Source organism: Halichoerus grypus, chromosome 15, assembly GCF_964656455.1.
Source record: "Halichoerus grypus chromosome 15, mHalGry1.hap1.1, whole genome shotgun sequence".
NCBI lineage: Eukaryota > Metazoa > Chordata > Mammalia > Carnivora > Phocidae > Halichoerus > Halichoerus grypus.
The window spans coordinates 54,247,694-54,274,542 of NC_135726.1; the positions used below are offsets into that span (position 1 = coordinate 54,247,694).

General features: G+C 57.2%; 1 protein-coding gene across 1 annotated transcript; it reads left to right on the forward strand.

Annotated features, from left to right (window-relative positions):
* Positions 1-60: 60 nt before the first annotated feature.
* Positions 61-26,184, forward strand: PRR12 (proline rich 12). The gene is made up of 14 exons (XM_036068194.2): positions 61-644; positions 2,184-2,296; positions 3,316-3,477; positions 3,562-6,878; positions 7,415-8,081; positions 10,089-10,477; positions 17,857-17,973; positions 18,193-18,326; positions 18,622-19,094; positions 23,152-23,277; positions 23,387-23,484; positions 24,604-24,750; positions 24,847-24,942; positions 25,205-26,184. The coding sequence occupies exons 1-14, from the start codon at positions 559-561 to the stop codon at positions 25,349-25,351; spliced, it is 6,072 nt and encodes a 2,023-aa protein (XP_035924087.2). The 5' UTR covers positions 61-558; the 3' UTR covers positions 25,352-26,184.
* The last annotated feature ends 665 nt before the right edge of the window (positions 26,185-26,849 follow it).

A 26,849-nucleotide genomic window follows, 5' to 3' on the forward strand; every position in this document is an offset into this window, starting at 1 on the left:
TTGCACGGGATTGTGGGAGGAAGCGGAGCGCAGCCAGACACCCCGCCGCCCGCCCCCCCTTCCCCTCCCCCCTCCCCCAGCCGCCTTGTGCAAAGATGGCTGCACCGTGAGCGCAGAGGAGGAGGAGGCGGCGGCGGCGGCGGCGAGAGAGCGAGCACCCAGCGCCCGCACCCACCCCGGGGCCGCCCGGGACGCCCCCTCCTGAGCGCGCGCCCTCCCTTCTCTCTTGCAAGCGCCGGGGCAAAGGCGGAGACAGCGGGGTCCCTCCTACCCCCCTTTCCCTCCAGGGGGAACCCCCCTTCCCCCCTCCTTGGCTCGGCGGCTGCACCCCCCTCCCTTGCCCGCCCCTCCGCCCCTCCGCCCCTGCCCCCTCCCTCCCCAGCCCGGGGCCTTCCCGGGCCTTCGGCGGCTGCAAAGAAAAAGAGAGAGAGAGAGAGAGAGAGAGAGAGGGGAAAAAAAAAGCAGCAGCGGAGGGAGCGGCGGCGGAGGAGAGCGCGCGCGCGCCCCCTCCCTCCCTCCCTCCCTCCCCCTCCCCCCAATTTCCACCGCGGCCAATTCATGGACAGGAACTACCCCAGCGCCGGCTTCGGGGACCCGCTCGGCGCCGGGGCGGGATGGAGTTACGAGAGGTCAGCGAAAGCTAGGTAAGGAGCCGAGGGTGGCCTGGAGGAAGGGGCCAAGGGGTGGGGGCCCAGCCGGGCCGGGCCTGGCCCGCCTGGCGAGGCGTGCATCGCAAACTCCCCTCCGGCTTGCAAGGGAGCGGCCTTCCTCGGTTTGCAACAACGCCGCCGCCCCAGTTTGCAAATTGCAAACTCCGCCAAAGCCAGCTCCGGCATGCAAAGGGAGAGATGCAGCGGGAAAATGGGGGTGCAAAACAATTTCGGACGGAAAGGCCCTGGGAAGGTGGGAGGGACTGGCGAAGCAAGGCCTGGATTTCCCCCCATCCTTGGATTCCCGGCTTGCTGATCCCTCCCCCCTGCGCCCCAGGCTCTGCTCTTGCAAAGGTGGGATGGAAAGGAGAATTAGAACGCAGACCTGGGGGGCGCCCCCCCTCCCGTCCTATTGTTCCGGGACTGCGCGAGGCCGCGCCACTCGGCCTCCCCCCCCGAAATTCCGCGCGCAGAGTGGGCACAGGGCCCCGCCCCCTTTCCAAGCTGGGGTTCTGTGTGTGTAGGGGGGGTCCTGGAATCTGAGACACGCCCCCTTTAGCTCCCCCACCCCCAAAGGCAGAGAATCTTAGTTGATGGCGAGGAGTGGAGTATTTGACCTCTTGAGTCCAAGCCATGAATCGGGGCCGTTGCATGGGAAGATTCAGATGTTTCCCTGGTGTGTGGTTGTGTGTGTGAGCGTGGGCCCTGTTCGTGCTTAGTTGGTAGCCTGCTCACCTGCGAATCAGCCCCTTTCCTGCTGTTTATGTCCTGCCCTCACTCTTCACCTGTCCCCAGCCCTGCGCCCCCTGGGTTTCCCAGCGTGGCTGGGCATGACCCCACATGTGTTAGGCTTTTTCATTTGGGACGTAGCGCTCTGTATGTCTCCTTCCCCACGGGTGAGCTGGATAGTCGTTTGCACACATACCTGGGTTTGCAAGGGCTCATGCATTTGAACCTCAACCCTGGGGGATGGACGTTATTCATGTTCGCACTTGTACCTGGTACTTTCCCCTAGTCCTATCCCTTCCCCACCCCCCATCCCAGCCGTTTGGGGAACAGTCTACCTCCTGCTCCCGACTCGGTTTGCATCACTCCATGAGGTTCAGGGCCATGTGTTCCCACGTGTGTGCAGTAGAGTGGGCGTCCTTATGCACCTCTCAGGTTGGCCCCAGGGCCTTGTGTCATCCAGGGGGTGGTGGGCTCTGTAGGAGGTCCATGCCTTTCACATTTTTAACTTGAGGCACTTTCTCCGACTCTTCACCCTCTTCTGTTTGTCTCGTCGCTGTGCATGGCTGTGTTTGTAAACGTGAGACTATCTGGGCTCTATTTATTGGGGCTCGAGTGGGGAATGTTTCATGACTCTTTTCGTTGGGTACCCCGATTCCCTTGTCTTCTTTCCTTTAGGGCCCAAGGTTCCTTAGGATAACCCCCAGTCAGCTGGAAGATTCCCCCCCACATCCCGGGGGATTTGCTGAGTTCCATTCTCCTAGGGCAGCCTCGGAGGACACCCTAACATCTCTCCCTTCCCCCCAGCTTGGTCTATGGCAGCTCCAGGACCTCGCACCCCGAGACCGACATCTTACACCGCCAGGCCTACGCGGCCCCCCACCCACTGCAAAGCTATGCCACCAACCACCACCCGGCAGGTACGGCCCCCGTCCTGCCCCGCCTGGGCTGGCCCTCCCTCCGAGGCAGCTGGTTGGCTGCTGAAAGTTCCACCCCTCCTAATTGGCCGTGCCCTGTGTCCTGGCCCGCCCCTTGCTACCTCTCCTCTGATTGGTTGCCTCTGTGGCTGCTGGTCCCTGCTTAATTTCACGCTGGATTCGTCCACCCTTGTCTCTGGCCCCGCCTCTTTCGCTCCAATTGGCCCCGTCCCCTCAGCCCCCAAATCCCACCTTCTCTTCCAGGCTTTTCCTCCTCTCTATCCCACCCCAGTCCTTTCCCTCTGGGTTTGCCCATCCTCTTGGCTCCTTGGTTATGTGAATTCTTTCTTCCTGATTCCTTTTTTTCCTGATTGGCTCTAAGTCTTTGGGCCTTCCCTTTTTTTCCTGGGTTTGCCCACCACCTTATTCTTCTTCCTGTAGTCCTACCTCTAGCGCTTCTGATTGGCTCCCTTCTTCCTCGTTGAACCAGCAAGATTATATTGTCCGATTTGATCCTTAACTTTCCTGGTTGGCTCCTTACCTTTTTTATTTCCCATTTTTTTTCCCCCGGGATCCTCCCACTTTTAATCAACCCCTTTCGGCCTGTACTCCGGTCCTTGTAAGTGGCCCCAGGTACCCCATCCCTTCCCCTTCCTTGCTAGAATTGCCCAAATCCTTTTGTGTTTCCCCTGCCCCCCCCCCCCATAAGAACTCTGTCCTGTTGCACCCACTTCCTTTGATTCTGGGTTTTTCTACTCCTTTGCCTACCTTTCCTTTCCTGGGCTCCCTGCCCTTATGATTGGCGTACACTTCATCCTGCTTTTTGGCTCCCTTTTTCCCCTTTGTTGTCCTCGGCCCTGTCTCCTTAGCTTGGCTGTGTCCACTTTATCCTCTTTGAATCTTCCTCTTTGCTTCCTCCAGCCCTTTTCCCTGACCCAGCTTACTTTTGGCCTCTTCCTTTTCCCTTTCAACTCTGCCTTACAAGCCCACTTAGCTGACTGTACCCCCTTGTCCTTGGCCAGGCCTCTCTGGACTCTTCGACACTGGCCTCCACCACGCGGGCTCAGCAGGGCCCGACGCCTCCGTCATGAACCTCATCTCAGCCCTGGAGTCCCGGGGCCCCCAGCCTGGCCCCTCTGCCTCCTCTCTCCTCTCCCAGTTCCGCAGTCCTTCCTGGCAAACAGGTAAGCCCAGCGCCGGCCCAGGAGGGCCAGGGTGGGGCTGGCATGTGGTCCGCCCTGACCTATGGTCTTCTCCATCGTCCCCAGCCATGCACACGCCAGGCCCCACGGAGCTCTTCATTTCAGGCGCCCTGCCGGGTTCCAGCACCTTTCCATCCTCCTCTGCCCTGTCGGCCTACCAGCACCCGGCTTCCTTCGGCAGCCGCCCCTTCCCAGTGCCCTCGTCCCTCAGCCTCCAAGACCCCCCATTCAGCCCCCCAGCTAATGGGCTCCTGTCCCCTCATGACGTGTTGCACCTGAAGCCCTCACAGGCACCCACAGTGCCATCCTCGCTGGGCTTTGAGCGCCTGGCGGGGGGCGGTGTCCTGGGGCCCGCTGGTCTCGGCCCGGCCCAGACCCCTCCATACCGCCCCGGCCCCCCAGACCCCCCCCCACCTCCCCGCCACCTCCCGACTCAGTTCAACCTGCTGGCTTCCTCTTCCGCCGCTGCCGCCGCCGCCGAGCAATCCTCCCCACAGCTGTACAACTTCTCGGGTGCCGCCCCGGGCCCCCCGCCACCCGAGCGGGCCCTGCCCCGCCAGGACACCGTCATCAAGCACTACCAGCGGCCAGCCAGTGCCCAGCCCCCGCCGCCCCCGCCACCAGCCCATGCCCTCCAGCACTACCTGAGCTGTGGAGGCAGCTATCCCTCCATGGGGCACAGGGCTAACCTGGCCTGCAGCCCCCTGGGTGGTGGGGAGCCCTCCCCCGGGGCTGGCGAGCCTAGCAAGGCCGGGCCCAGTGGAGCCACGGCTGGGGCATCGGGCCGGGCTGCGGGCCCCGAGGCGGCTGGAGGAGGTGGGGCAGGGGGTGGCGGTGGAGGTTACCGCCCCATCATTCAGTCGCCCGGTTACAAGACGGGCAAAGGCGCCTACGGAGCAGCTGCGGGCGGTGCCAACAGGCCCCCACCACCCCGTTCAACGGCCACGCCCAAATGCCAGAGTCTGGGTGGGCCAGCAGCGGCCTATGCCACCGGGAAGGCCTCTGGGGCTGGTGGGGCAGGTGGCCAGGCCTATTCCCCTGGTCAGCCCCAAGGGCTTCTAGGACCCCAGGCCTATGGGCAAGGGTTTGGAGGGGGTCAAGCCCAGGACTTGAGCAAAGGCCCTAGCTACTCAGGGGGGCCCCCGCAGCCCCCCAGTGGTCCCCCACCTCCTGGCCTAGCCACGTGTCAGAGCTACTCCCCGGATCAGCTGCAGGGGCAGCTGTATGGGGTTCAGGGCGAGCCATACCCAGGCCCAGCTGCCCACTCCCAGGGGCTACCCACGGCCAGCCCCTCGCTCAGCTACAGCACTGGCCATTCCCCAGCGCTCTCGGGTCACGGCGGTGGCTGGGGGCCCAGCTCCCTGGGGGGTGGCGGGGAGGCCAGCCCTTCTCACATCATCCGCCCACTGCAGTCACCGCCTGCCCCCGGCCGCCCGCCTGGAGTCGGCTCTCCAGGAGCCCCTGGCAAATACCTGAGTTCGGTCCTGGCCTCAGCCCCGTTCCTGGCGCCTCCAGGAGCCGGCAGCTACGCAGCCGGAGCAGGTGGCTACAAAGGCAAGGGGGATGGCTCGGAGCTGCTGGCTGGGCCTGGTGGGCCTCCTGCCGAGCGCACAGAGGATGAGGAATTCCTCATCCAGCATCTCCTGCAGGCACCTAGCCCCCCGCGGACCTCAGGGGCAGATGGCTTGGTGGGTGAAGATGGGGCAGCGGATGCTTCCAAGGGACTTGGGGGTAGTGGTGGGGCCGGGGGTCCACCGGGCACACCCTACGAGCTGGCCAAGGAAGACCCCCAGAGGTATCATCTACAGAGCGTCATCCGTACCAGTGCCAGCCTCGATGAGGGCGCCACAGCAGCCCTGGAGCTGGGCCTGGGGAGGCTGAAGGAGAAGAAGAAAGGGCCAGAACGGGGCGGCGAGACCCCGGAGGGGCTGGCCACCTCAGTTGTCCACTATGGGGCAGGTGCCAAGGAGCTGGGGGCCTTCCTCCAAAAGAGCCCACCACCCCCACCTCCCACAGCTCAGCCTGCCCAGCCCACACCCCACGGCCTCCTCCTGGAGGCTGGGGGCCCTGACCTCCCACTGGTGCTGCCTCCACCTCCCCCCCCACAACTGCTCCCCTCGGTCCTCAGCCATGCCCCCAGCCCCTCTCCCAGTGCCCCAAAAGTTGGCGTTCATCTCCTTGAGCCAGCCACCCGTGATGGAGCACCCCAGCCGCCCCCGCCGCCGCCCCCGCCTCCGCCCCCCATGCCCCTCCAGCTTGAGGCCCACCTCCGCAGCCACGGCCTGGAGCCTGGTGCCCCCAGCCCCCGCCTGCGACCTGAGGAGAGTCTGGAGCCGCCAGGCGCCATGCAGGAATTGCTTGGGGCCCTGGAGCCGCTGCCCCCGGGGCCTGGTGACACTGGCGTGGGCCCACCTAATACCGAGGGCAAAGATCCCTCCGGTGCCTACCGCAGCCCCAGCCCACAAGGCACCAAGGCCCCCCGCTTTGTGCCACTCACGTCCATCTGTTTTCCTGACTCCTTGCTCCAAGATGAGGAGCGCAGTTTCTTCCCCACCATGGAGGAGATGTTCGGTGGAGGGGCAGCGGATGACTATGGCAAGGCAGGGCCGCCCGAGGACGAGGGTGATCCCAAGGCGGGGACTGGGCCGCCTCCAGGCCCCCCTGCCTATGATCCCTATGGGCCCTACTGCCCGGGTCGGGCATCTGGAGCCGGGCCCGAGACGCCGGGCCTGGGCCTGGACCCCAACAAACCGCCTGAGCTGCCCTCCACGGTCAATGCCGAGCCTCTGGGCCTGATCCAGAGTGGGCCACACCAGGCGGCCCCACCACCCCCACCACCCCCTCCACCGCCACCGCCTGCCTCAGAGCCCAAGGGAGGCCTGACCTCGCCCATCTTCTGCTCTACCAAGCCAAAGAAGCTGCTCAAGACGTCCTCTTTCCACCTACTACGGCGCCGTGACCCACCCTTCCAGACGCCCAAGAAGCTGTATGCCCAGGAGTACGAGTTTGAGGCGGATGAGGACAAGGCCGATGTGCCCGCTGACATCCGCCTCAACCCTCGGCGCCTGCCTGACCTGGTGTCCAGCTGCCGCTCCCGCCCGACCCTCTCACCCCTGGGTGACATCGACTTCTGTCCACCTAACCCAGGCCCCGATGGCCCCAGGCGCCGTGGCCGCAAGCCCACAAAGGCTAAGCGCGATGGCCCGCCCCGGCCCCGGGGTAGACCCCGGATCCGCCCATTGGAGGTCCCCACCACTGCTGGGCCAGCCTCAGCCTCCACGCCCACTGAAGGGGCCAAGAAACCTCGGGGCCGGGGCCGTGGTCGGGGCAGGAAGGCCGAGGAGGCAGGGGGCACACGGCTGGAACCCCTAAAGCCACTTAAGGTGAGGGGGACTGGGATCGGGATGGCTAAGGTCTAGAGAAAGCAAAGGTTTTGGACTACAGTTCTGGGGCGGGATGGAGGCTGTGGTGTATATTCTTGAACCTGTGAGGAAATGAACCTGAGTGTTGGGATTCTAGGCTTCCACCATCAGAGAGATCGGAGAAGTGAGACTTTGGGGGTCTAGAGGGAGGCACAGGGTATTGGAGCTTGGGTTCTTAGGTTCTAGGTCTTAAAGGACCCGCAATTGGGGGTTTCTTCGATTCCTGGGTCTCATGGGAGGAGGGTCTGGAGGCTGGATTCCCGGGCTGGAAGCAAAGAGGGATCAGTGAGTGCTGAGGGAGGAACTCCAGTCCTGTCATTCTGGAACCCGAGAGAAGGGATCTGTGGGCTTGAATTCTAGGGTTCTACAGGCTGAAAGGGAGAATTTGACCTAGGTCTTAAGGGAAGGTTGGGGGCCTGCACCTCGGCCTCTGAGCTGGGAGGGGACTTGGGGCCCCAGACTCGTGGACCCTGACTCCCCACTTCCCCGATATCTAGATCAAGCTGTCTGTGCCCAAGGCCGGCGAGGGTCTGGGAGCCTCCTCTGGCGATGCCGTAGCCGGTGCTGACCACAACAGCCTGGACTCCAGCCTGACCCGGGAGAAGATTGAGGCCAAGATCAAGGAGGTAGAGGAGAAGCAGCCAGAGATGAAGTCCGGCTTCATGGCCTCCTTCCTGGACTTCCTCAAGTCGGGCAAGCGTCATCCGCCGCTCTACCAGGCCGGCCTGACGCCCCCACTCAGCCCCCCCAAGAGCGTGCCGTCCTCCGGGCCGGCCCGTGGCCTGCAGCCCCAGCCTCCTACCGCCCCCGCTGTGCCACACCCGCCGCCCGCCAGCGCCTTCGGGCTAGGGGGTGCGCTGGAGGCGGCCGAGAGTGAGGGGCTAGGGCTGGGCTGCCCTTCGCCCTGTAAGCGGCTGGACGAGGAGCTGAAGCGCAACCTGGAGACGCTGCCCTCCTTCTCCTCGGACGAAGAAGACTCTGTGGCCAAGAACCGGGACCTGCAGGAGAGCATCTCCTCAGCCATCTCGGCGCTCGATGACCCACCCCTCGCTGGGCCTAAAGACACTTCCGCCCCAGATGTGCCCTCCTTGACGACTGAGGCTGCGGTGCCAGGGCCCCCCCCTCTCCCGGGGCTCCCTAGTGCCAGCAGCAATGGCACACCCGGTGAGCTCTGGGAAGATGATTTGGGGGTGGGATGAGGCTTTCCCTGTTATTCAGGTCACTGGGTACGGTTGTGCAGGTCGTGCACTGTTTTAAGGGGCATCATTCACATTGTAGATGAAGTAGATTTGTGTGTTTACAAATTGAGGGCAAACAGGTGTTGTGAGAAAGGTATCATTTTCTAATCTGTCCACAGATGCTAAGTATGCTAAGATGCTCCAAGGTGGGTACTGGAGAATGCTGGGAGACAGAGCAGGTTATAAGTGATGGGGACAGGTGGGAGACAGGGTACTGAGAGAGCTTTAAAAACTGGCAGGGGTTCGGGGGCCCAAGAAGGAGCTAGGATTTAGAGATGTATGGCAAAAGACAGAAGGACGTCTGGGGGGGGTATAGGGAGAGACTGGAACATTGATTAATTGGGTCTTGCGGGGGGTGAGAGGGAAAGGCTGGGGGTGCGGCAGGGTCTGGATGGTGTTCTGTCCTGAGAGAGGCTTTGGAAAAATTTTAAGGTGCTTTGATGGGGGAATGGGGGCATTGATTTGGAGAAGGGCATTTGTGGCAGTTAATGAGGGGGCTTGAGGGCTCAGAGGCATCCTAGGGAATGGAGGGGACTTCTAGGGGGTTGTAGGAAGGTGGGAAACAGGGAGCAAGGGAGCGAGAGGGTGTGAGGCTGAAGCAGAGCTGAGAAATGCTGGGGGCTTCTGAGCAGAGTGTCAGGATTTGCTGAAATGGGAGCGAGAACCTTGGAAGGGTCAGGAAGGCTCATAGCTGAGGACACAGCAACAGAGAAGAAGCAGTTTTAGGAATCAGGAGGAATTTTAAGGCGTTAGAGGGGGACTCTAGAAAAACCCATGGGGAGTTAGTGGGAAGCGGAGGAGGGCATGAATGATCCCAAGAGTAGAGAGCAGTCTGAGGAAAGGGCAGGGAAGATCTTGGATGGAGGAGGACAAGACCCCCCTGAGCAGGAAATGAGGAGGTAGAGATGCAGAGGGAATGATTGGGGAATTGGGAAGGAAGGTAAAAAATGGGAGGTGAGAGCCAGCAAGGGCTTTGAGGGAACTAAGAGGTGTTACAGGACTAAAAGGGGCAACAGGATGAACATTCAGGGATTCAGAATTACCACTGGAGCTGGAAAGGGGTCTCAGGGAGGGACTTTGACAGAGCAGAAGGGCTTTGGGGGAGTTGAGGAGCTGTTGGCATAGGAAGGGACATTCAGGGACAAGAGAAGAGGTGCTAGGGATGGTGAATGGCATTCAGGAACTAGGAGCTGTGTCGGGGCAGGGCAAGGAGCTTTGTAGGGACTTGGGGCAAGAGGCAGCTGAGGGATGAGGAAGGGGTGGTGGTGGCACAAGGGACAACTGATTTTGATGGAAGGACATTGGGTAATGGTATTAGACCACAGTAAGGGACAGAAAGGGAGAGTATGTGGAAGCCAGGAAAAAGATGGGGAAGGACAGAGCGCCGTGTTTGGGTGGGAAGGCTTATTAGGACATTGGAGAAAGAAGTTAAGGGAACATGGGCTTCCTGTGGCTGGCTGGGGACAGAAGTAGTATGAAAAGTAGAGGGGAGGGCGGCCATGCCTGGCTGGCTCAGTCCGTGGAGCATGCTGTTCTTGATCTGCGGGTTGTGGGTTCCAGTCCCATGTTGGGTGTAGAGATTACTTAAAAGCAAAATCTTAAAAAGAAGACAGAAAAAAATGTCCGGGAGGGGACAGGGGACAGATGAGCAGGGTCAGGGCAACAGCAGAAGAGTAAGAAGTGGAGATGAGTGGGACTTGGAGCAGAGATGGGTGTTGGGGTGTTAGGTGAAGGAGAACTCCGGTTGATCGGAAGGGGTGTGGGGGTGCAGAGCAGGAAGAGGGCTGTGTCGGGCCCCTGGGGAAGAGGAGCCTGAAAGGGCTGGGAGCAGCCCTTGATCCACACTGACCGCAGACCCGAGGGACCCGCGTAATGGGGGGCAGAGGGGGCCTCCCCGCGCCAGAGTCCGCCCTGATGCCGCTCTCGCCCCCAGAGCCCCCGCTGCTGGAGGAGAAGCCCCCGCCCTCGCCGCCTCCCGCCCCGACGCCGCCGCCGCCGCCGCCGCCCCCACCGCCCCCGCCGCCGGCCCTGCCCTCGCCGCCCCCGCTGGTGGCCCCGGCGCCCAGCTCGCCGCCCCCGCCGCCCCTGCCCTCGCCGCCGCCCCCGCCGGCCGCCGCCCCCGCCGCCCCCGAGGAGCCCGCCGCCCCGTCCCCCGAGGAGCCCGAGCCGCCCGACGCCCGGCCCCTGCACTTGGCCAAGAAGCAGGAGACGGCGGCCGTGTGCGGGGAGACGGACGAGGAGGCGGGCGAGAGCGGCGGGGAGGGCATCTTCCGGGAGCGCGACGAGTTCGTCATCCGCGCCGAGGACATCCCTTCTCTCAAGGTGAGTCCGCCGCGTCGTGTCCGAAAGCTGGGGCGGGGGATTCGGCTCCGAGCGGTGACGAGCGTCTGCTGGATGACGGCCCGGGGGTCCTGAACTCCCAGGCTGGTGGGGCGCGAACGTGCGGAGGCCGCGCGGGCCTCAGAGCTGCGGTGTGTGTCCTGTCGATGAGGCAGAGGGGTTGTTAAGGTTCACTGCGGATACTCTGGGTGCCGGGCTTCCAGCAGGGAACAGGCCGCTGCTCGTCCCAGTGAAGCTTCTGATTGAATCGCACAAGCCAGGGGAGGCAGGCGACTTCGCAGCGCATGGCGTAATGGTGGAAACGTGAGGCGTTGACAAAATGCACTTATGAACACACACACGCGTGTAATCTGTAAATGTAATAGCCGGCGATTTGGGACTGTCAGGCCACATCTTAAACTTTTTGCAGATCGGCCCATTCCCTACTTAAGTGACTCTACTGCCGGGGTTGGCAAACTGGTCTCTGTGGGCCAAATCCAGTCCCCTGCCTCTTTTTATAAATAAAGTTTTATTGGCACGCAGCCCATGCCCATGAATTTACAAATCCTCTAGGGCTGCTTTCCCCATACAATGGCAGAGTGAGGTAGTTCAGGCAGAGCTTAGCTGACCCACCAAGCCAAAAAAATCTTTCTTCTTTTTTTTTTAATTTATTTGACGACAGCAAGAGAGGGAACACAATCAGGGGGAGTGGGAGAGGGAGAAGCAGGCTTCCTGCTGAGCAGGGAGCCCGATGCGGGGCTCGATCCCAGGACCCCGAGATCATGACCTGAGCCGAAGGCAGACGCTTAACAACTGAGCCACCCAGGCGCCCCCCCCCCCCAAATCTTTCTTATCTGTTCCATTATGGAAAAAGTTTGCTGAGCTTTGCTGTACTGGGTTCATTGGATAGATAGATTTGGATCAGAGGATTAATAGTATAGGTGCGGGACAAGGGTAGGTGACATTAGATGCTCATGTAAGGTTTGTCCCAGAACATGAGGCTGAGCAAGCACTTGGTAGGTCAGCAAGCCATTGTCACCTTGATGGTGACACCAAAGACTAGGGCCTTTCTTCATATTAGTCACTTTCATGGACTGAGTATTGACTATGGGGGCCAAGAACATGTTTGGCCCTTGATGTACATTATCGTGTTTAATTTATTCTCTGGTGGTGTTTCTTCAGACAGAGGTATTGTGGGATGAATTAATTATAAGGTTTAAACAGCTATCGTTATGCTTTGCTGCTTCGTGTGTTCTGTGAGGTGAAATTAGTGTGTCTTTTGCTGTATGATTTTTAATCCGTCTTATTGTGGAAGAAGCAGAGCAACTAGAATAATGGGACTGTATGTACCCATTACTCAGCTTCCACCATTGTCCCCTCCTGGCTAGTCCTGCGTCCTCTCTGCTCCGGCACATTCGGCCCCCTGCCCTACCCCACCAATTCCAGACATCATGTTCTGTTATCCATGCCTTGTCATTTTTTTAGCATGGTGGTTGCTTCATCCAAAAGAACATTGATAAAAGGTAATATTAGGGAATTACAAAGGAAAATGCTAGGGTGATTGCTCATGTTCCCAAACCCAACCAGCAATCGTAAAATTCCCTGGTCCCTCCTCTGGCATCCCTCGTGGTCTTTCTCACTTCCAAATGTCTTGTGTACATTATTTCATTTTTTTGGAAAAAATGTATTTTAGGGAGAGAGTGCACAGTGGGGAGGGGCAGATGGAGAGGGAGAGGAAGAAAGAGAATCTCAGGTAGACTCTGCGCTGTGTACGGAGCCCAACACTGGGCTTGATCTCACGACCCTGAGATCATGACCTGAGCCAAAACCAAGAGTCAGACGCTCAACCAGCTGAGCCACCCAGGCGCCCCACATTATTTCATTTTAACTTGGTGACTTCTGAGGCTGATTTGATCCTCAGCTGGGACAGGCGAGGAAGATATTGAATGAACGGCAATGATAGGAGCAACTAGCAACTCCTCAGGATGGGATTTGGGACCTATCACAGTCAGAATTCAGAATTTAGCTTGATCTTTTTTTTTCTTTTTTTTGTTTTTAATTTTCTTTTAAGAGATTTTATTTATTGATTTGACAGAGAGAGCACAAGCAGGGGAAGGGCAGAGGGAGAGGGAGAAGCAGGCTCCCCGCTGAGCAGGGAGTGCGAGGCGGAGCTCAATCCCAGGAACCCGGGATCATGACCTGAGCCCCTGAGCCGAAGGCAGAAGTTTAACCAGCCGAGCCACTCAGATGCCCCTTGTTCTTAATTTTTTTAACATAAATAAATTTTTTTTTTTTTTTTAAAGATTTTATTTATTTATTTGAGAGAGAGAGAATGAGAGAGAGAGAACACCTGAGAGGGGATAGGGTCAGAGGACGAAGCAGACTCCCTGCCGAGCAGGAAGCCCGATGCGGGACTCGATCCAGGGACTCCAGGATCATGACCTGAGCCGAAGGCAGTCGCTTAACCAACTGAGCCACCCAGGCGCCCCAATAAATTTTTTTTTAACTGAGCTTTATGCCCAACATGGGGCTAGAACTCACGACCCTTAGTCAAGAGTCACATGCCCTACTGACTAAGCCAGGCACTCCCCCTTTTTTTTACTTTAATTGTAGTAACCTTTACATACCACGAAGTGTATCATTCTAACCATTTTTAAAGGTACCATTCGGTGGCATTGAGTATATTCACATTGTTGTGCAGCGTTCACCGCTGTCTCCCAAGTTTTCTCTTTATTTTTTTAAGATTTTTAAAATTTATTTGGGAGAGAGGGAGAGAGCACGAGCGGAGGGAGGAGCAGAGGGAGAGGGAGAAGCGGACTCTGCTGAGCAGGGAGCCTGACGTGGGGCTCGATCCCAGAACCCCAGGATCACGACCTGAGCCGAAGGCAGACGCTTAACCGACTGAGCTCCCAAGGCGCCCCCAAGTTTTGTCTTTATAATCACCTCTCATGATAGGGATTACTCTTCCCGTTTTACAGGGAAGGAAACTGAGGCACCAGGTACTAAAGCAGCCTTCCTAGACTTTGATGGCTCGGGACCCGCACCAGCTCCGTTGGCCCCAGGAGCCTGGGCTCTCAGCACCCGGTTCAGCCTTTCCCTGTGTACATTCTATCAAACGTTGACAATGACAGTGGCAGATGCAGGGGGGGCGCCCAGCACTGGGCCGAAAGAACAGGGCTTTTACAGATGAGGAAGTTCACGTTCAGAGAGAGGGACTCATTCGGCTGGTGGGTGCTGAGCTGGGATTGGAGCCCCAGCCATCCAACACCCCCTCCCAGGTGGCACGGGGCCGGGCAAGGACTCACATGCTTAAAATACAACACGAGTGTGCATTACAATGGGGGGACACACAGCCCCAGGACTGAATCACTCCTGCAGACGTCGGAGACCCGTTGGTGGGCTTGGAGTCAGGGCAGGCTGGCGGCATCGTGGCTGAGAGCCCAGCTTTGGCCTTAACCTGACTGGTTCAGATCTCTGCCACTTCTGGGCTGGGCTGGGGTCGACCCTTCCTGACCATGAATTTCCTCATTTGCAAAATGGGGGTGATCCCGTTAGTACCTCCCTCAGGTAACGGGAGGATCCAGGCATAAAGCTCCACGGGACTGTGGGTCACACACGGTACGTATCCCTTACGCTTTGCTTTGGTTACTCATCTCCACAAAGCTTGGCAGTTTTTTTTTCTGTGAAGGGCCAGCTAGTAAATTTTTTAGCCTTTACAGGGCACAGGGTCTCTGTTACATCTTCTTGTTTTGTTTTTATGATCCTTTAAAAATTAGGAACCGGGGCGCCTGGGTGGCTCAGTCGTTAAGTGTCTGCCTTCGGCTCAGGTCAGGATCCCAGGGTCCTGGGATCGAGCCCCGCATCGGGCTCCCTGCTCCGCAGGAAGCCTGCTTCTCCCTCTCCCACTCCCCCTGCTTGTGTTCCCTCTCTCGCTGTGTCTCTCTCTGTCAAATAAATAAATAAAATCTTAAAAATAAATAAATAAATAAAATAAAAAATAAAAATTAGGAACCGTTCTTAGCTTATAGATCTGTGAAAATGGGCAACAGGCCATAGTTTGCTTCAGAACAGTGGTAGTCCAATAGAAATATCATGAGCTGTATACATCATTTTAAGCTTTCTTGTATCCATGCTTAAAAAAAAGTGAGGGGCCCCCGGCTGGCTCAGTCGGTAGAGCACGTGACTCTTGATCTCAGGGCCTTGAGGTCGAGCCCCACATTGGGCGGGGAGACTTCTTAAAAGAAAAAAAGAATAAAAATAAAGTTTAAAAATGGGTGAGATTAGCCACAGGAGTGTATTTTCTTTAACACAGCTTATTTAAAAAAATCATTTTAGCATGTAATCAACACAGAAAAAGCTAACGAGATGTTTTACATTTTTTGCATATCAAGCCTTTGGAATCCTGTGTGTTATTTTATACTCGTGGAACATACTCAGGCCAGCCGAATTAGCACAAGGCTGGCCCCCTCTCTACTTCGGCTTCCCCATCTATAAAATGGGACTGATAACATTAACTCCCAGTTCTTGGAGATGTTGAAGATTTAGCAAGATGTAAGCGCTGAGCTTGTAAGAGTTTGTTGGGTGGAGAAAAGTAGGGGGAGGGCGGTCCAGGCGGGGGAGCAGAGTGCAAAGTTTGTGTCATGAGCAAAAACACGGCGCACTTGTGATGTGTAGGGGTTCAAGGGGTTGAGTGGCTGGATTGTGAGTGCTGAGCCTGGGAAGGTGAGCAGGTGCCAGGTCATGCTGGGGTGAGCTCAATGGGTGCCTGCTTGAGAGTCCACTTTGGGTTTTCTGGAAGCGGGTAGGGCCCCTGGCTAGTAGGATGGTGGCTGGGGAGGTGTCTAGGCCTGATGGCAGTCTGTCTACCACCTTAGTCCTGTGACACTGATTCCACTGTTAATGGACCATGAAGTTCTTTCTTTCTTTTTCTTTTAAGTAGGCTCCACACCCAGCGTGGAGCCCAGTGTGGGTCTTGAACTCACAACCCTGAGATCAAGACCTCAGCTAAGATCAAGAGTCAGATGCTTAATGACCGAGCCACCCAGGCGCCCCAAAGCTTTCTTATTATCATCCTGCTAGGTGTTTCTAGCTCATTCTCATCCTGCTGCTTACTGCCCTGGTCTCTGCTTCTCAAGAGTTCAGATTCCCAGAAGAGAATCTGATTGGTCCAGCTCAGCATTTGGGCCCAAGATAGGATTAGTGATTTGCGTGTAGATTCGCTGCCTGGTCAGGTCTCCTCCAATCAGCTGTGGCTTCCATTGGGCAGGGGCGGGAGAAGTGGGTGTGGTCCATGATAGGATTCCTGGTTGGAGATCAGGCAAGGATGATGCCAGGGGTTGAGCCCCATGACGGCAGAGAGGAAGAGTGGTTTTGGGAAAGCCACCAAGTTCGGTTGGGGTGTGGTGAGCCAAGGGGCCTGCGTCCAGCTAGGGAATCAGCCAGCGCTTTCGAGGAGGCCGATTGGGTAGTGGAAGAGACAGAGGGGGTGGTCTTCCCTGGCTGGGAGGGATGCTCTGATGGCTTTCTCACAGGCTTCTGAGAACTAGAATGGGGAAGATCATGTTAACATTGAGAGGCAAAAGCACCCATTTGTGGGGGTGTCGTGGTACTGCATTTGCAAAAACCTGGAGAATCAGGAAGTCGGGGGTTCATCTGCTGAACTTGGAGGGATCTGGATGGCCTGCTCGGCAGGGACAGGAGAAGAGAAAGGAAACTGAGGCCAAATCTGGCTGTGCCAGATTGTGGAGCCTGCACTAGGGGCCCTGGAAGGTTTTGGAGCAGAGCAGGATGCGGTCCAATTCTTGGGCCTCTGACCTGGCTCCCCAAGGTCACCAGGACGGAGGCCTGGGAACCATATGGTAGCCTGGAGAAAAGGACTTGGGGCCAGGGCACCTGCATCCCTGTCTCATTCTGCCTCTTGTGACTTTAGCCAAGAGCCTTTTTAGACCTCATTCTCATCAGGTTATTGTAGTCCCTTCTTTGCACTCCCCTAGTTGATCTGAGGGACACACAAAATCATGGACGTGCAAACCACTGACCCAAACTAAGAGTAGGCAGTGGATAGCTGGCACACAGACCCAAGTGTTACAGCTCCTGCCAGTGGCAGACATCATTAATTGATCTCAGCACTTCTGCTGAGCCTGGTTCTGCGCTATGACCAATCTAATTGGAATTGTCATCTGAATCCTATTTATCACTTGAGTGTGATTTCTTTGAATGTGAGGGCTAACTTCCGTTCATCTGTGGGTTATCACGATACCCAGTGCACATTTTCTGCTGCATCTTTTTTTTTTTTTTTTTTTTTTTGAGATTTTATTTATTAGAGAGCGAGAGAGCAAGAAAGAGAGCGGGGGAAGGAGCAGAGAGAGGGACAAGCAGTCTCCACACCGAGTGTGGAGCCCCATGCGGGGCTGGATCCCACGACCCTGAGATCATGACCTGAGCCAAAGCCAAGAGTCAGACGCTCAATGGGTTGAGCCACCCAGGCGTCCCCGTCACACTTCCACGCTGTCCCGTGTCATTGCTCAGCCCCCTCACAGAAGACATTGCCCTTTCAGGACTTAGGTGTCGCCTCTTCCAGGAAGCATTCTTGGATTCAGTTTGCATTTGAGGTCCTTCTTTTAGGCTTCCACAGTGTCTGGGGGTCTGCCGTTAGCGTGTTCATTACTTGTGTTGTCATTTCTTTGGTGTCGTGTCTGGCCCTCCTGCCGCGCCCCTCGCTCTCCCCAGATTAGACGCTGGGTCTGACCCACATCCTTCAGTTTGCATTATCCAGCCAGCGGGTCACACAAGTCTCGGGGTGGGGAGGTTGTCTGAGTGTTGGGGGAGTGGAGATGGGGGAGCCCTCTATCACCGTGTCTTACCCTGTTGTGGAGAGGGGGATGAATTAAGTGGTCTCAGGTCAGCTGTCACCTGTTCTTGGCACAAGCCACAGCCTCACCCTGTTTTGTTTATTTGCTTGTCTACTTTGTTGCTTGGCTGCTTCTGTAATGAGGACCCCACCAAGGGCCCTGTCAGTCTCGTTCACCACTGTGCCCCCCACCAGCACAGCATCTGGAAAGTGGTGGGTGGGCGCTCAGGAGTTGGCGTTACTTTAACTCCACCGGCATTGTAACAACTAAAACTTTGTAGCACAAGAAGGAACAGCTTGTTTGGGAGTCTTGGGTGAGCCTGGGGGTGGGGGAACGTGGCCAGCCTCCAGCTGCCTCCCCAGGGCTGAGAACGTCCTGGGGCCAAGAGAAATGTGCCGGCCAGGGTGCGCACGGTGATGACAGTGCCTTTTCTCGAAGGGGGTATCGAGGGAGGACACGGGGCCCGGAATTGGGGGCAGGAAGGGCAGGAGCGAGGGCTGACTTTGCTGGCCTCACTGCACCCCTCCTCAGCTGGCATTGCAGACGGGGCGGGAGCCCCCACCCATCTGGCGAGTGCAGAAGGCCCTGCTGCAGAAATTCACTCCCGAGATCAAGGATGGGCAGCGACAGTTTTGTGCAACCAGTAATGTAAGCCTGCAGAGGGGAATGAGGAGTCGGGGAGGCCTGGGGGGGGGGTCCCCCTCATGCGTGTACTGGGATTCACCTGCCGTCCGGGGGGTGTCCCAAAGGGAGGCTCCACCTCCAGGAGGCTTCTGTGGGGGGCCCCGGGGCAGGGGGGGAGTCTCGGGTGTCGGGCTGCCTGGCTGCAGTAGATGGATTTCCTCGTGTGCCTCTTTCCTTCCATAGTATTTGGGGTATTTTGGGGACGCGAAAAACCGGTATCAGCGCCTTTACGTAAAGTTCCTGGAAAACGTCAACAAGAAGGATTATGTGAGGGTCTGTGCTCGGAAACCCTGGCACCGGCCCCCAGTGCCCGTCAGGTACCCTGGGGGCCAAGGGGCAGGCGGCGGGCGGGGTTGACGGGCACGGGGCTGGAACGTTCAAGAGAAGAGGTAGAGGTGGGGAGAGTGGACACAGGGTGGGGGACAGAGACCCAGAGAGAGAGAAAGAGACCCAGGTCTGGGATGGGGGGAGACAGAGGCTGAGAAGAAACAAAGGTCAGGAGAGGAAGCTGGTTCTGTGCTCAGAGCTGTGGGCTTAGATGCGGATCTGCGGAGAATTTGGGTTTTTTCGGGGCTGCTGACTGCATACAGTCCCTTCCACATTCCCTTCCAGGCGCTCTGGGCAGGCCAAGGGCCCCGTGTCTGCTGGGGGCAGCTCTGCACCTCCTCCCAAGGCCCCGGCACCACCTCCTAAGCCCGAAACCCCTGATAAGACGATATGTGAGAAGCCCCCAGAGCAGACGCCTGAGACCCCTGTGCCTGAGCCCCCTGCTCCTGAGAAGCCATCCCCGCCTCGGCCCGTTGAGAAGGAGAAGGAGAAAGAGCGGGTGACACGAGGGGAGCGGCCGCTTCGGGGCGAGCGGAGCGCAGGCGGGCGGCAGACTCGGCCTGAGCGGAGCCTCACCACGGGACAGCCCGCCACCTCCCGGCTGCCCAAGGCCCGGCCCACCAAGGTGAAGGCCGAGCCGCCCCCCAAGAAGAGGAAGAAGTGGCTGAAGGAGGCGGCGGGCAATGCCTCGGCGGGCGGGGGTCCACCAGGCAGCTCCTCGGACTCAGAGTCATCCCCGGGAGCACCCAGCGAGGACGGTGAGGCTCTCGGCAGCCACGGGGCGGGTGGGGAGGCATGAGGAAGTGAATCCTGGGCATCAGGAGGAGGCATGGGCGAGCGCAGTCCACAGTGTTCCGGGTAGTGTCGGCGAGACAGCAACGAGAATTCGGAAATTAAAATGATAGCGATATTTGTCAGTCACGTGGCGCCTGAGATGGCTGTCTTCTCTAAATTCTGTACCCAAATTAACTTGTGTGACATTCATAGCAGGCTACAAAGTAGATACCGTTATTTTTAAATTTCTTTTTAAAATTGTTTTAAAAGATTTTATTTATTTGAGGGGGGAGAGCACGAGCAGGGGGGAGGGGCGGAGGGAGAGGGAGAAGCCAACTCCCCACTGAGCACGGGCTCGATCTCACATCCTGAGATCATGACCCCAGCCGAAATCGAGAGTCGGATGCTCAACCGACTGAGCCACCCAGTGCCCCACGGGTAGCCGTTTTAACAGAGACTAAGCGTGCAGGCACTCAGATGAGAGAGTGAGTTCTCTTCCCATCAAAGCCCAACGTAGGGGGCGCCTGGGTGGCTCAGTCGTTAAGCGTCTGCCTTCATTAAGCGTCTGCCTTCGGCTCAGGTGGTGATCCCAGGGTCCTGGGATCGAGCCCCGCATCGGGCTCCCTGCTCTGCGGGAAGCCTGCTTCTCCCTCTGCCACTCCCCCTGCTTGTGTTCCCTCTCTCGCTGTGTCTCTGTCAAATAAATAAATAAAATCTTTAAAAAAAAAAAAAAAAGCCCAATGTAGGTGGTGGTTTCTTAGAAAATAAGAGGCGGGCACCTGGGTGGCTCAGTTGGTTAAGCGACTGCCTTCGGCTCAGGTCATGATCCTGGAGTCCCGGGATCGAGTCCCGCATCGGGCTCCCTGCTGAACAGGGAGCCTGCTTCTCCCTCTGACCCTCCCCCCTCTCATGCTCTCTCTATCTCATTCTGTCTCTCAAATAAATAAATAAAATCTTTAAAAAAAAAAAAAAAAGAAAGAAAATAAGAGGCTCTTCTCAAGGTTGTCCAGGGTCTCTGTTTCCTTTCTTCTTGTTGCTGTGCCTTCCGCCTGCATGCTGTCCTCAAGCACGTGGTCAGAGGCCGCCCAGTAGCCCCAAAGCCGCAGGCCTGCCAGTGGGAAGGGACTCAGGGGCCAAGGAATGGCTGGACCTTCCTTTTATTTATTTTTTATTTTTTTTATTTTTTTTAAGTTTTTTTATTTATTTGAGACAGAGAGAATGAGAGAGAGAGAGAGCACATGAGAGGGGGAAGGGTCCCTAGCAGGGAGCCCGATGCGGGACTCGATCCGTGGACTCCAGGATCATGACCTGAGCCGAAGGCAGTCGCTCAACCAACTGAGCCACCCAGGCGCCCTGGACCTTCCTTTTAAATTGCCGGATCTGGGCGTGGCCCATATCCGGTCTCTCCTATCCCATTGGGCAGAACTCGGTCACATGGCCACACCTAGCTGCAAGGGAGCCTGGGAAATGTAGTCTTTTAACTGGGCAGGGTGATGTTAAATCAGGCCAGGTGGAAGCTGCAGGTCATGAAGGTGCCACAAGGGAGGAGATTTAGCAAAAGGCCCAGATTTGCAGGTCTTTCCTTCTCTGGCCCTTTTCCTTTTTCTTAAACGATTTACAAACTTAAGTTTAATTAACACACCATGTAGTTCACCTACTTAAAAATATAAAATTCGGTGGTTTTTAGTGTAGTCCTAGAGTTGTTCATCCATCTTGGCAGTCAATTTTAGAACACTTTCAATACCCCAAAAGAACCCCTGTATCGATTATCACTCCCCTCTTCTGGACATTATACATAAGCGAATCATACAACATGTAGGCTTTTGTGATTGGCATCTTTCACTTAGCGTAACATTTGGGGTTTAGCCGCCTGGTAGGTGTATCAGGACCTCATTCCTTTTTGCGGCTGAATACTATCCCACCGCACGGATAGACCACGTTGTATGGGTCCATGCACTAGTTGATGGACTTCTGGGTTGTTTCTACTCTTCAGCTGTTGTGAATAATGTCACTGTGGGCATGCATGGAGAGCTCTGAATTTCCTGAGCGCTGGAAATGGGGGGAACTGAACTCCACCCTCTTCTGGGAGCAGTTCCCCTGCCAAGGGCCAGTATGGGTCTGGGTCTGTCTCCCCTCAGCCCATTCGACCAGGAGTGAGTGGGTGTGACTCATGCTAGCTGACCTTAAGGCTTCCCTCAGCCCAGGAACCCTCAGAACTAACCCTCTTCCTTGTCTGAGAGTGGTGACCCTCCGTGTGCCAGAAGCTGACGCTCTCTCCTTCCTTAAATTCGTAATAGAAGTTCTAGAAAGACACTGTGGTGACTGTCTTCTCTCTTCCTCTAGTCCACTTCCATTTGGCTTCCTGAGCCCCGTTCTGCACTTATTTATTGAGTACCTACTTCGTGCCACAAACGAGGTTCCAGCAGTGAACAGAATAAACAAAAATATGTATCCTCATGGGAGCTTACGGTCTAGCTGGGGGAGTCCATCAGATAAACACGTTATGTAACAGAACACAAAACAATGTGAAAAATGGTCAGTGTAAGGCTGGCCAGGCTTAAAGGCAGTTAAGAAAAGCACTTCCGGTACAGAGGCTCCAGGTGGTATAGAGGGGGGTGTTTTCAGGGGATGGGGGAGTTGGGGAAGGCTTCTGGAAATGACATTGGAACAGACATCCGAGTGCAACAGGGTTGGGGTTGGGTGACTAGGAGAGAGAACATTCCAGGCTGGGCGTGTCTGGGGATCAGGAAGGAGGCCAGTGGCTGGAGCGAGTGAGTAAGAGGAGAGGGTGAGAAGTGAGGGCAGAGAAGGAACAGGACCAGATCTTGGAGGGACAGGAGGCCTGGAGCTTTGTGGTCCCACTGGAAGGATTTTACCGTGAGCGAGACAAGAGCCATAGGAGGGTTTGGGCCAAGGCCTGGTGGGGTCTGACTGCCACTGCCAAGTGGTCACTCCGGTCCTTGAAACGGCTGTCACCAAGGACCCTCCACGTGGATAAGTCAAATGGATATTTCTCATGCCACTTCCTGAGGGATATTTTAGGGCCGTTCATGGCTGTCCTGCTTCTTTTTTCTCCCTGATGTTCCTTCTTGGGTTTCATGTGAGTGTCCCTCAAGTCCTGACCTTGGCCTTGTGGCTTCACCTCTCACTTGGCAGGCCCAGCTTCCCAGTGAGCCTCGCTAGTTTCTTCCCCCTGGCCCCCATCCAGGCCTCCCCCAAACCCCCTCCCTTCAGATCACACTGAGTTCCTTGTCCTAATTTCCATATCTCAGGGGCAGCCCCACTGGCTACTCAGTCAGCAGGCCAGATCTCCAGGCACACAAGCCTTTGCTCCCTCACCACCAAAGCTGGGAAGTCCCCAGCTCTGGCCCTCCTATTCTCCTGCTCCTCCATTTCTGAATCTTGTCCCTATGGCCCTGCAACATTCTCATCCTTTCTTAGGTGGTCCATTACCCTGGCCTCTGGTATCATCCCTCCGATCCGTGCCCTACATGGCCTCAGAGGGGTCTTTCTACACTTAACCCTTGCCCCTCCCCTGCTCACACCTCTTCCATGTCTCCCTAGTACCCACCACAGGTTTGGGGACAACAGGTGGACGAGGCTCTTATCCTCTTCACCTCCCACCTCCTCCCACAGTTTTGCTCTCTGTGATCTGATCTCTCCGAGTGGCTTCACTGGTTTGGAAACCCAGTTATGCTGCTTCTTTAGACTTTATTGAAGCTACACTGAACTAGTCAAACATGAAGCTCACTGGCCTGGAATGCTTTTTTCCCCATCAGTCAAGATTTAGCTCTTGGGTGACCTTGAACCAGCCTTTCCTGGCTTGCCAGGCTGAACTCGTTACCATCAACGCCCGTGACGCCCACCCTTAGAGCATACTGGGCTGGGACGCGTTGGTCTCCAGCGGACTCAGAGCTCCCAGAAAACAGGGATTTCTCTCCGGCCCTGGTACTTAGAACATTGTCTGCCACCCAGGCGGCCTCAGATGAAGTTGGAATCATGAGCTCGTGTCCCATTCTCCGCCCCCCCTCCCCCCCCCAGAGCGGGCAGTCCCCGGGCGTCTGCTGAAGACCCGGGCGATGCGGGAGATGTACCGGAGCTACGTGGAGATGTTGGTGAGCACAGCACTCGACCCAGACATGATCCAGGCCCTGGAGGACACCCACGGTGAGCCGAGGCCTGGGGAAGGAGGTTCCCCCACTCCTCCTCTGAGCCCCGCCCCGCCCCCCGCAAGGTGGGGCTTCCGCTCCTCTGACGCCCCCTCCTGGTCTCGCAGATGAGCTGTACCTGCCGCCCATGCGGAAGATCGATGGCCTCCTCAATGAGCACAAGAAGAAAGTCTTGAAGCGGCTGTCACTGAGCCCAGCCCTGCAGGTGCTTGTGGGCCTGGGCAGGAGGGGTCTGGGGCCCAGCGGTCGGGCATGGGAGCGATGGGTACAAGTCCGCCACGGCCGTGCCCGCAGAGCATCGGGCCCTGGAGGGGGCAACCACTGGAAGGGTATGGCTTGGCCAGGAGCAGAGTTGAGGGCGGGGCTCCCGCAAGAGAGGGTTTCTGCAGACCTAGATGGCAGGGACTTGATGGGTGTGGAGAGGTCGTCGCGAAGGTCAGGGCTGGGCAGCTGGGAAAGCCCAGCAGAGTTTATGGAGTGCAGGTTTGGGGACAACAGGTGGACGAGGCCTTGCTGGGGAACGGTGGTAAGCAGATTCTGATGGCTTCTCTGTCGTAAACACGGGCTTCTTAGCATCTCAGCCTTCACAATTAAGTCATCTGTATGATTGCCTGTCTGGAATAGCCAAGGTCTCGGGGATGGAATATTTGGGCAGCTCTGAAAATTCTGATGGGGATCGTTGTGTGGGGCTGAGAATTTGGGGGTAGAATGTTAGGGCAACAGAATTCTGGGATGGAATGTTAGTCTGGCCGTAAAATGTCTGGGCGGATATTGGTCTGGTTCAGAAAATTCTTGGTGGGATGTTAGTCTCTCAGACGATACGGTTCTAGCACTCTGGGTGGGATGTTAGGGTAACTGAGAATTCTGGGATTGAGAGTTAGTCTGGCTCTGAGAGATCTGGGTAGGATACTATGCCAGGGTTTAAATTTCCACAGTAGAATATTAGGATAAGTCTGGGAATTATGGGATGGAGTATTAGTCTGGTTTTAGCATTCTGGGCTGGAGTGTCAGCCTGGCACTGGGGATTCTGGATTTTAGGATATCTCAAAATTTTGAGTAGGATGTTAGGCTGGGGCTGAGAATCCCGAGTGGAATATTAGGGGTCTCTGAGAATCTTGGGTGGGCCACAAAGCACATTATAAGGGTCACCAGACAGGCCTAGGCTCCTCTGTCCTTTGAGAGACCTAAGATTCCAGAATATCTCCTGATCTGCAATGTGAGGGAAACTGAGGCATCTGACAACTCGGGGGTCTGAGAACTGAGTGGTGAGTTTGGAGAGTGTGGGTCCAGGGGGACGTCCCACTGACCGGTTGGCTTCCCGCAGGACGCCCTGCACACGTTCCCCCAGCTGCAAGTGGAGCAGAGCGGGGAGGGCTCCCCTGAGGAGGGGGCCGTGCGGCTGCGGCCGGCTGGGGAACCCTACAACCGCAAGACGCTCAGCAAACTCAAGAGGAGCGTGGTCCGAGCCCAGGTGGGGCCGGGGATGGGCGGGCGGTGTGGACGCCTGGGGAGAGGAGCTGCCCCGCACTGGGCAGTGGGGTGAGGCTTCTCCGCTCCATCTGTCCAGGAGTTCAAAGTTGAGCTGGACAAGTCGGGATACTACACACTCTACCACTCACTCCACCACTATAAATACCACACCTTCCTGCGCTGCCGGGACCAGGTAAGCCCACCCGTGGCGCGTCTCGCCCTGGGCTTCTGCCCCACAGGCTCTGCTCTGGACCCCAGCCCGTCCTCCCTCAGACCCAGGAGTCCTGATCCCCAGCCCCTCCTCCCTCAGACCCAGGGGTCCTCATCCCCAGTCCCCTCCTCCCTCAGACCCAGGGGTCTGGCTCTCCCAGCACCCCCTTTCCCTGGAATATTGATCCCTAGACCTCCAGGCCCTGGTGGCCACCCACCCCAGCTCCCTGTTTAACGCCCTGCAGACCCTGGCCATCGAGGGCGGTGCTGAGGACCTGGGTCAGGAGGAGGTGGTCCAGCAGTGCATGAGGAACCAGCCGTGGCTGGAACAGCTCTTCGACTCCTTCAGTGACCTGCTGGCCCAAGCACAGGCCCACAGCCGCTGCGGGTGACCCTGCCCAGCCTGGGGGAGCCACCTCTTCCATGAACAGAGAATTGGGACAGAACTGTGTCCTCAGGAGCTAACCCCCTGGGCCCCGTCGCCAGGGAAGGGGGGGGTCATTGGTCAGGGTGTGTCCATGCTGCCCCCACAGGGCAGGGTTCAAAGTTCGACTCCTCCCCTCTCCCACGCCCCCTCCACTCCCTCCCCAGCCCTCCCACTGTCCGGTGTACAGAGAAATTATTTATATATATGTATAAATGTCTATTTAGTAACGGTTTCCCTCCCCACCTTGCCCCAATCCTCTCTCCACGGCCATAGCCCCGCCCCCTCCACCTTGTACATAATGTATAGGAAAAGTCTATGTATGGTTGAGGGGGGCGGGGTGGCTTCAGAGAGCTGGGGGACCCCCTCCCCCCCAACCCCCCCTCACAGGCCAAGATCTTTGCTAAAGGCCATTCCCTCCCCAGGGCATTCGGCATCGGGTGGGAGGGGGAAAACGCATCTTGTTAATTATTTTTAATCTTATTTATTGTACATACCTGGGGCGGGGGGCTGGGGAGGTGGAGGGGGGAGAAGGGTCCCCTCCCTTTGGCCCTCCCGTTCCTTTTCTACTGCGATTGTCTGTGTCTGCCCCCCCCCCTCCCGCCACCGCCCCATCCCCTTGTCTTCTGGATGTGGTTCTATTTTTTATCTGTCTCCTCTCCCCTCCCCCCCCCAACTCCTCTGCTCCTACCTCCCGACCACCCTTTGTCTCTTGCTCTTTCTTGGGCTTCTGTACAACTCAACTTGTATACACTGTGTACACACAACCAGCCAAACGAAAACCCAACAGCAAACACTTTATCGGCCGGCTGGAGTGCCTCTGTCCTGCGGCGGCTGGGGGGCCCCAGGGGTGGCAGAGCAGATAGGGTCTGGAACGGGAACTTGGCTTCTCTGGAGCCCCTGGAAGCGGCCGGGCTGGGTCGTTGTATGCGTTACATCTCACTGTGTAAAATTAGCCGCCTCCCCCCCCGCCCCGGCCCCAAAATTTAGTGACTTAAAACAAACGTTTATCCTCTGGTTTCTGAGGATGAGGAACTGGGGAGCAGGTCAGCTGGGTGGTCCTGTCCCAGGGTCTGTTGTGAGGGTCCACTCAAGTCAGCCAGAGCAGCGGCCCTCCGGGGATTGACGGGTTGTAGGACCTACTTTCAAGGTGGCTCACTTTTATTTATTTTTTTTTAAGATTTTATTTATTTGAGAGAGAGCACGAGAGAGAGGGGAGTGAGGGGCAGAAGGAGAAGCAGACTCCGCGCTGAGCAGGGAGCCCCACACAGGGCTTGATGCCAGGACCCCGGGATCATGACCTGAGCCAAAGGCAGACGCTTAACCGACTGAGCCACCCAGGCGCCCCAAGGTGGCTCACTTTTAAGGTGTGCAGATTGGCTGCGGGCTGGAGGCCTCAGTTCCTTGCCATGTGGACCTTGCCATGGGGCACCTTGAGTGTCTGCACAACATGGCAGCCGGCTACC

Coding starts and splice junctions, on each gene's coding strand:
- PRR12 (XM_036068194.2), top strand. CDS start 559: ATGGACAGGAACTACCCCAGCGCCGGCTTCGGGGACCCGCTCGGCGCC. Junction 17,974..18,192: donor AGTTTTGTGCAACCAGTAAT/GTAAGCCTGCAG, acceptor TTCCTTCCATAG/TATTTGGGGTATTTTGGGGA. Junction 23,485..24,603: donor CACTGAGCCCAGCCCTGCAG/GTGCTTGTGGGC, acceptor GGCTTCCCGCAG/GACGCCCTGCACACGTTCCC.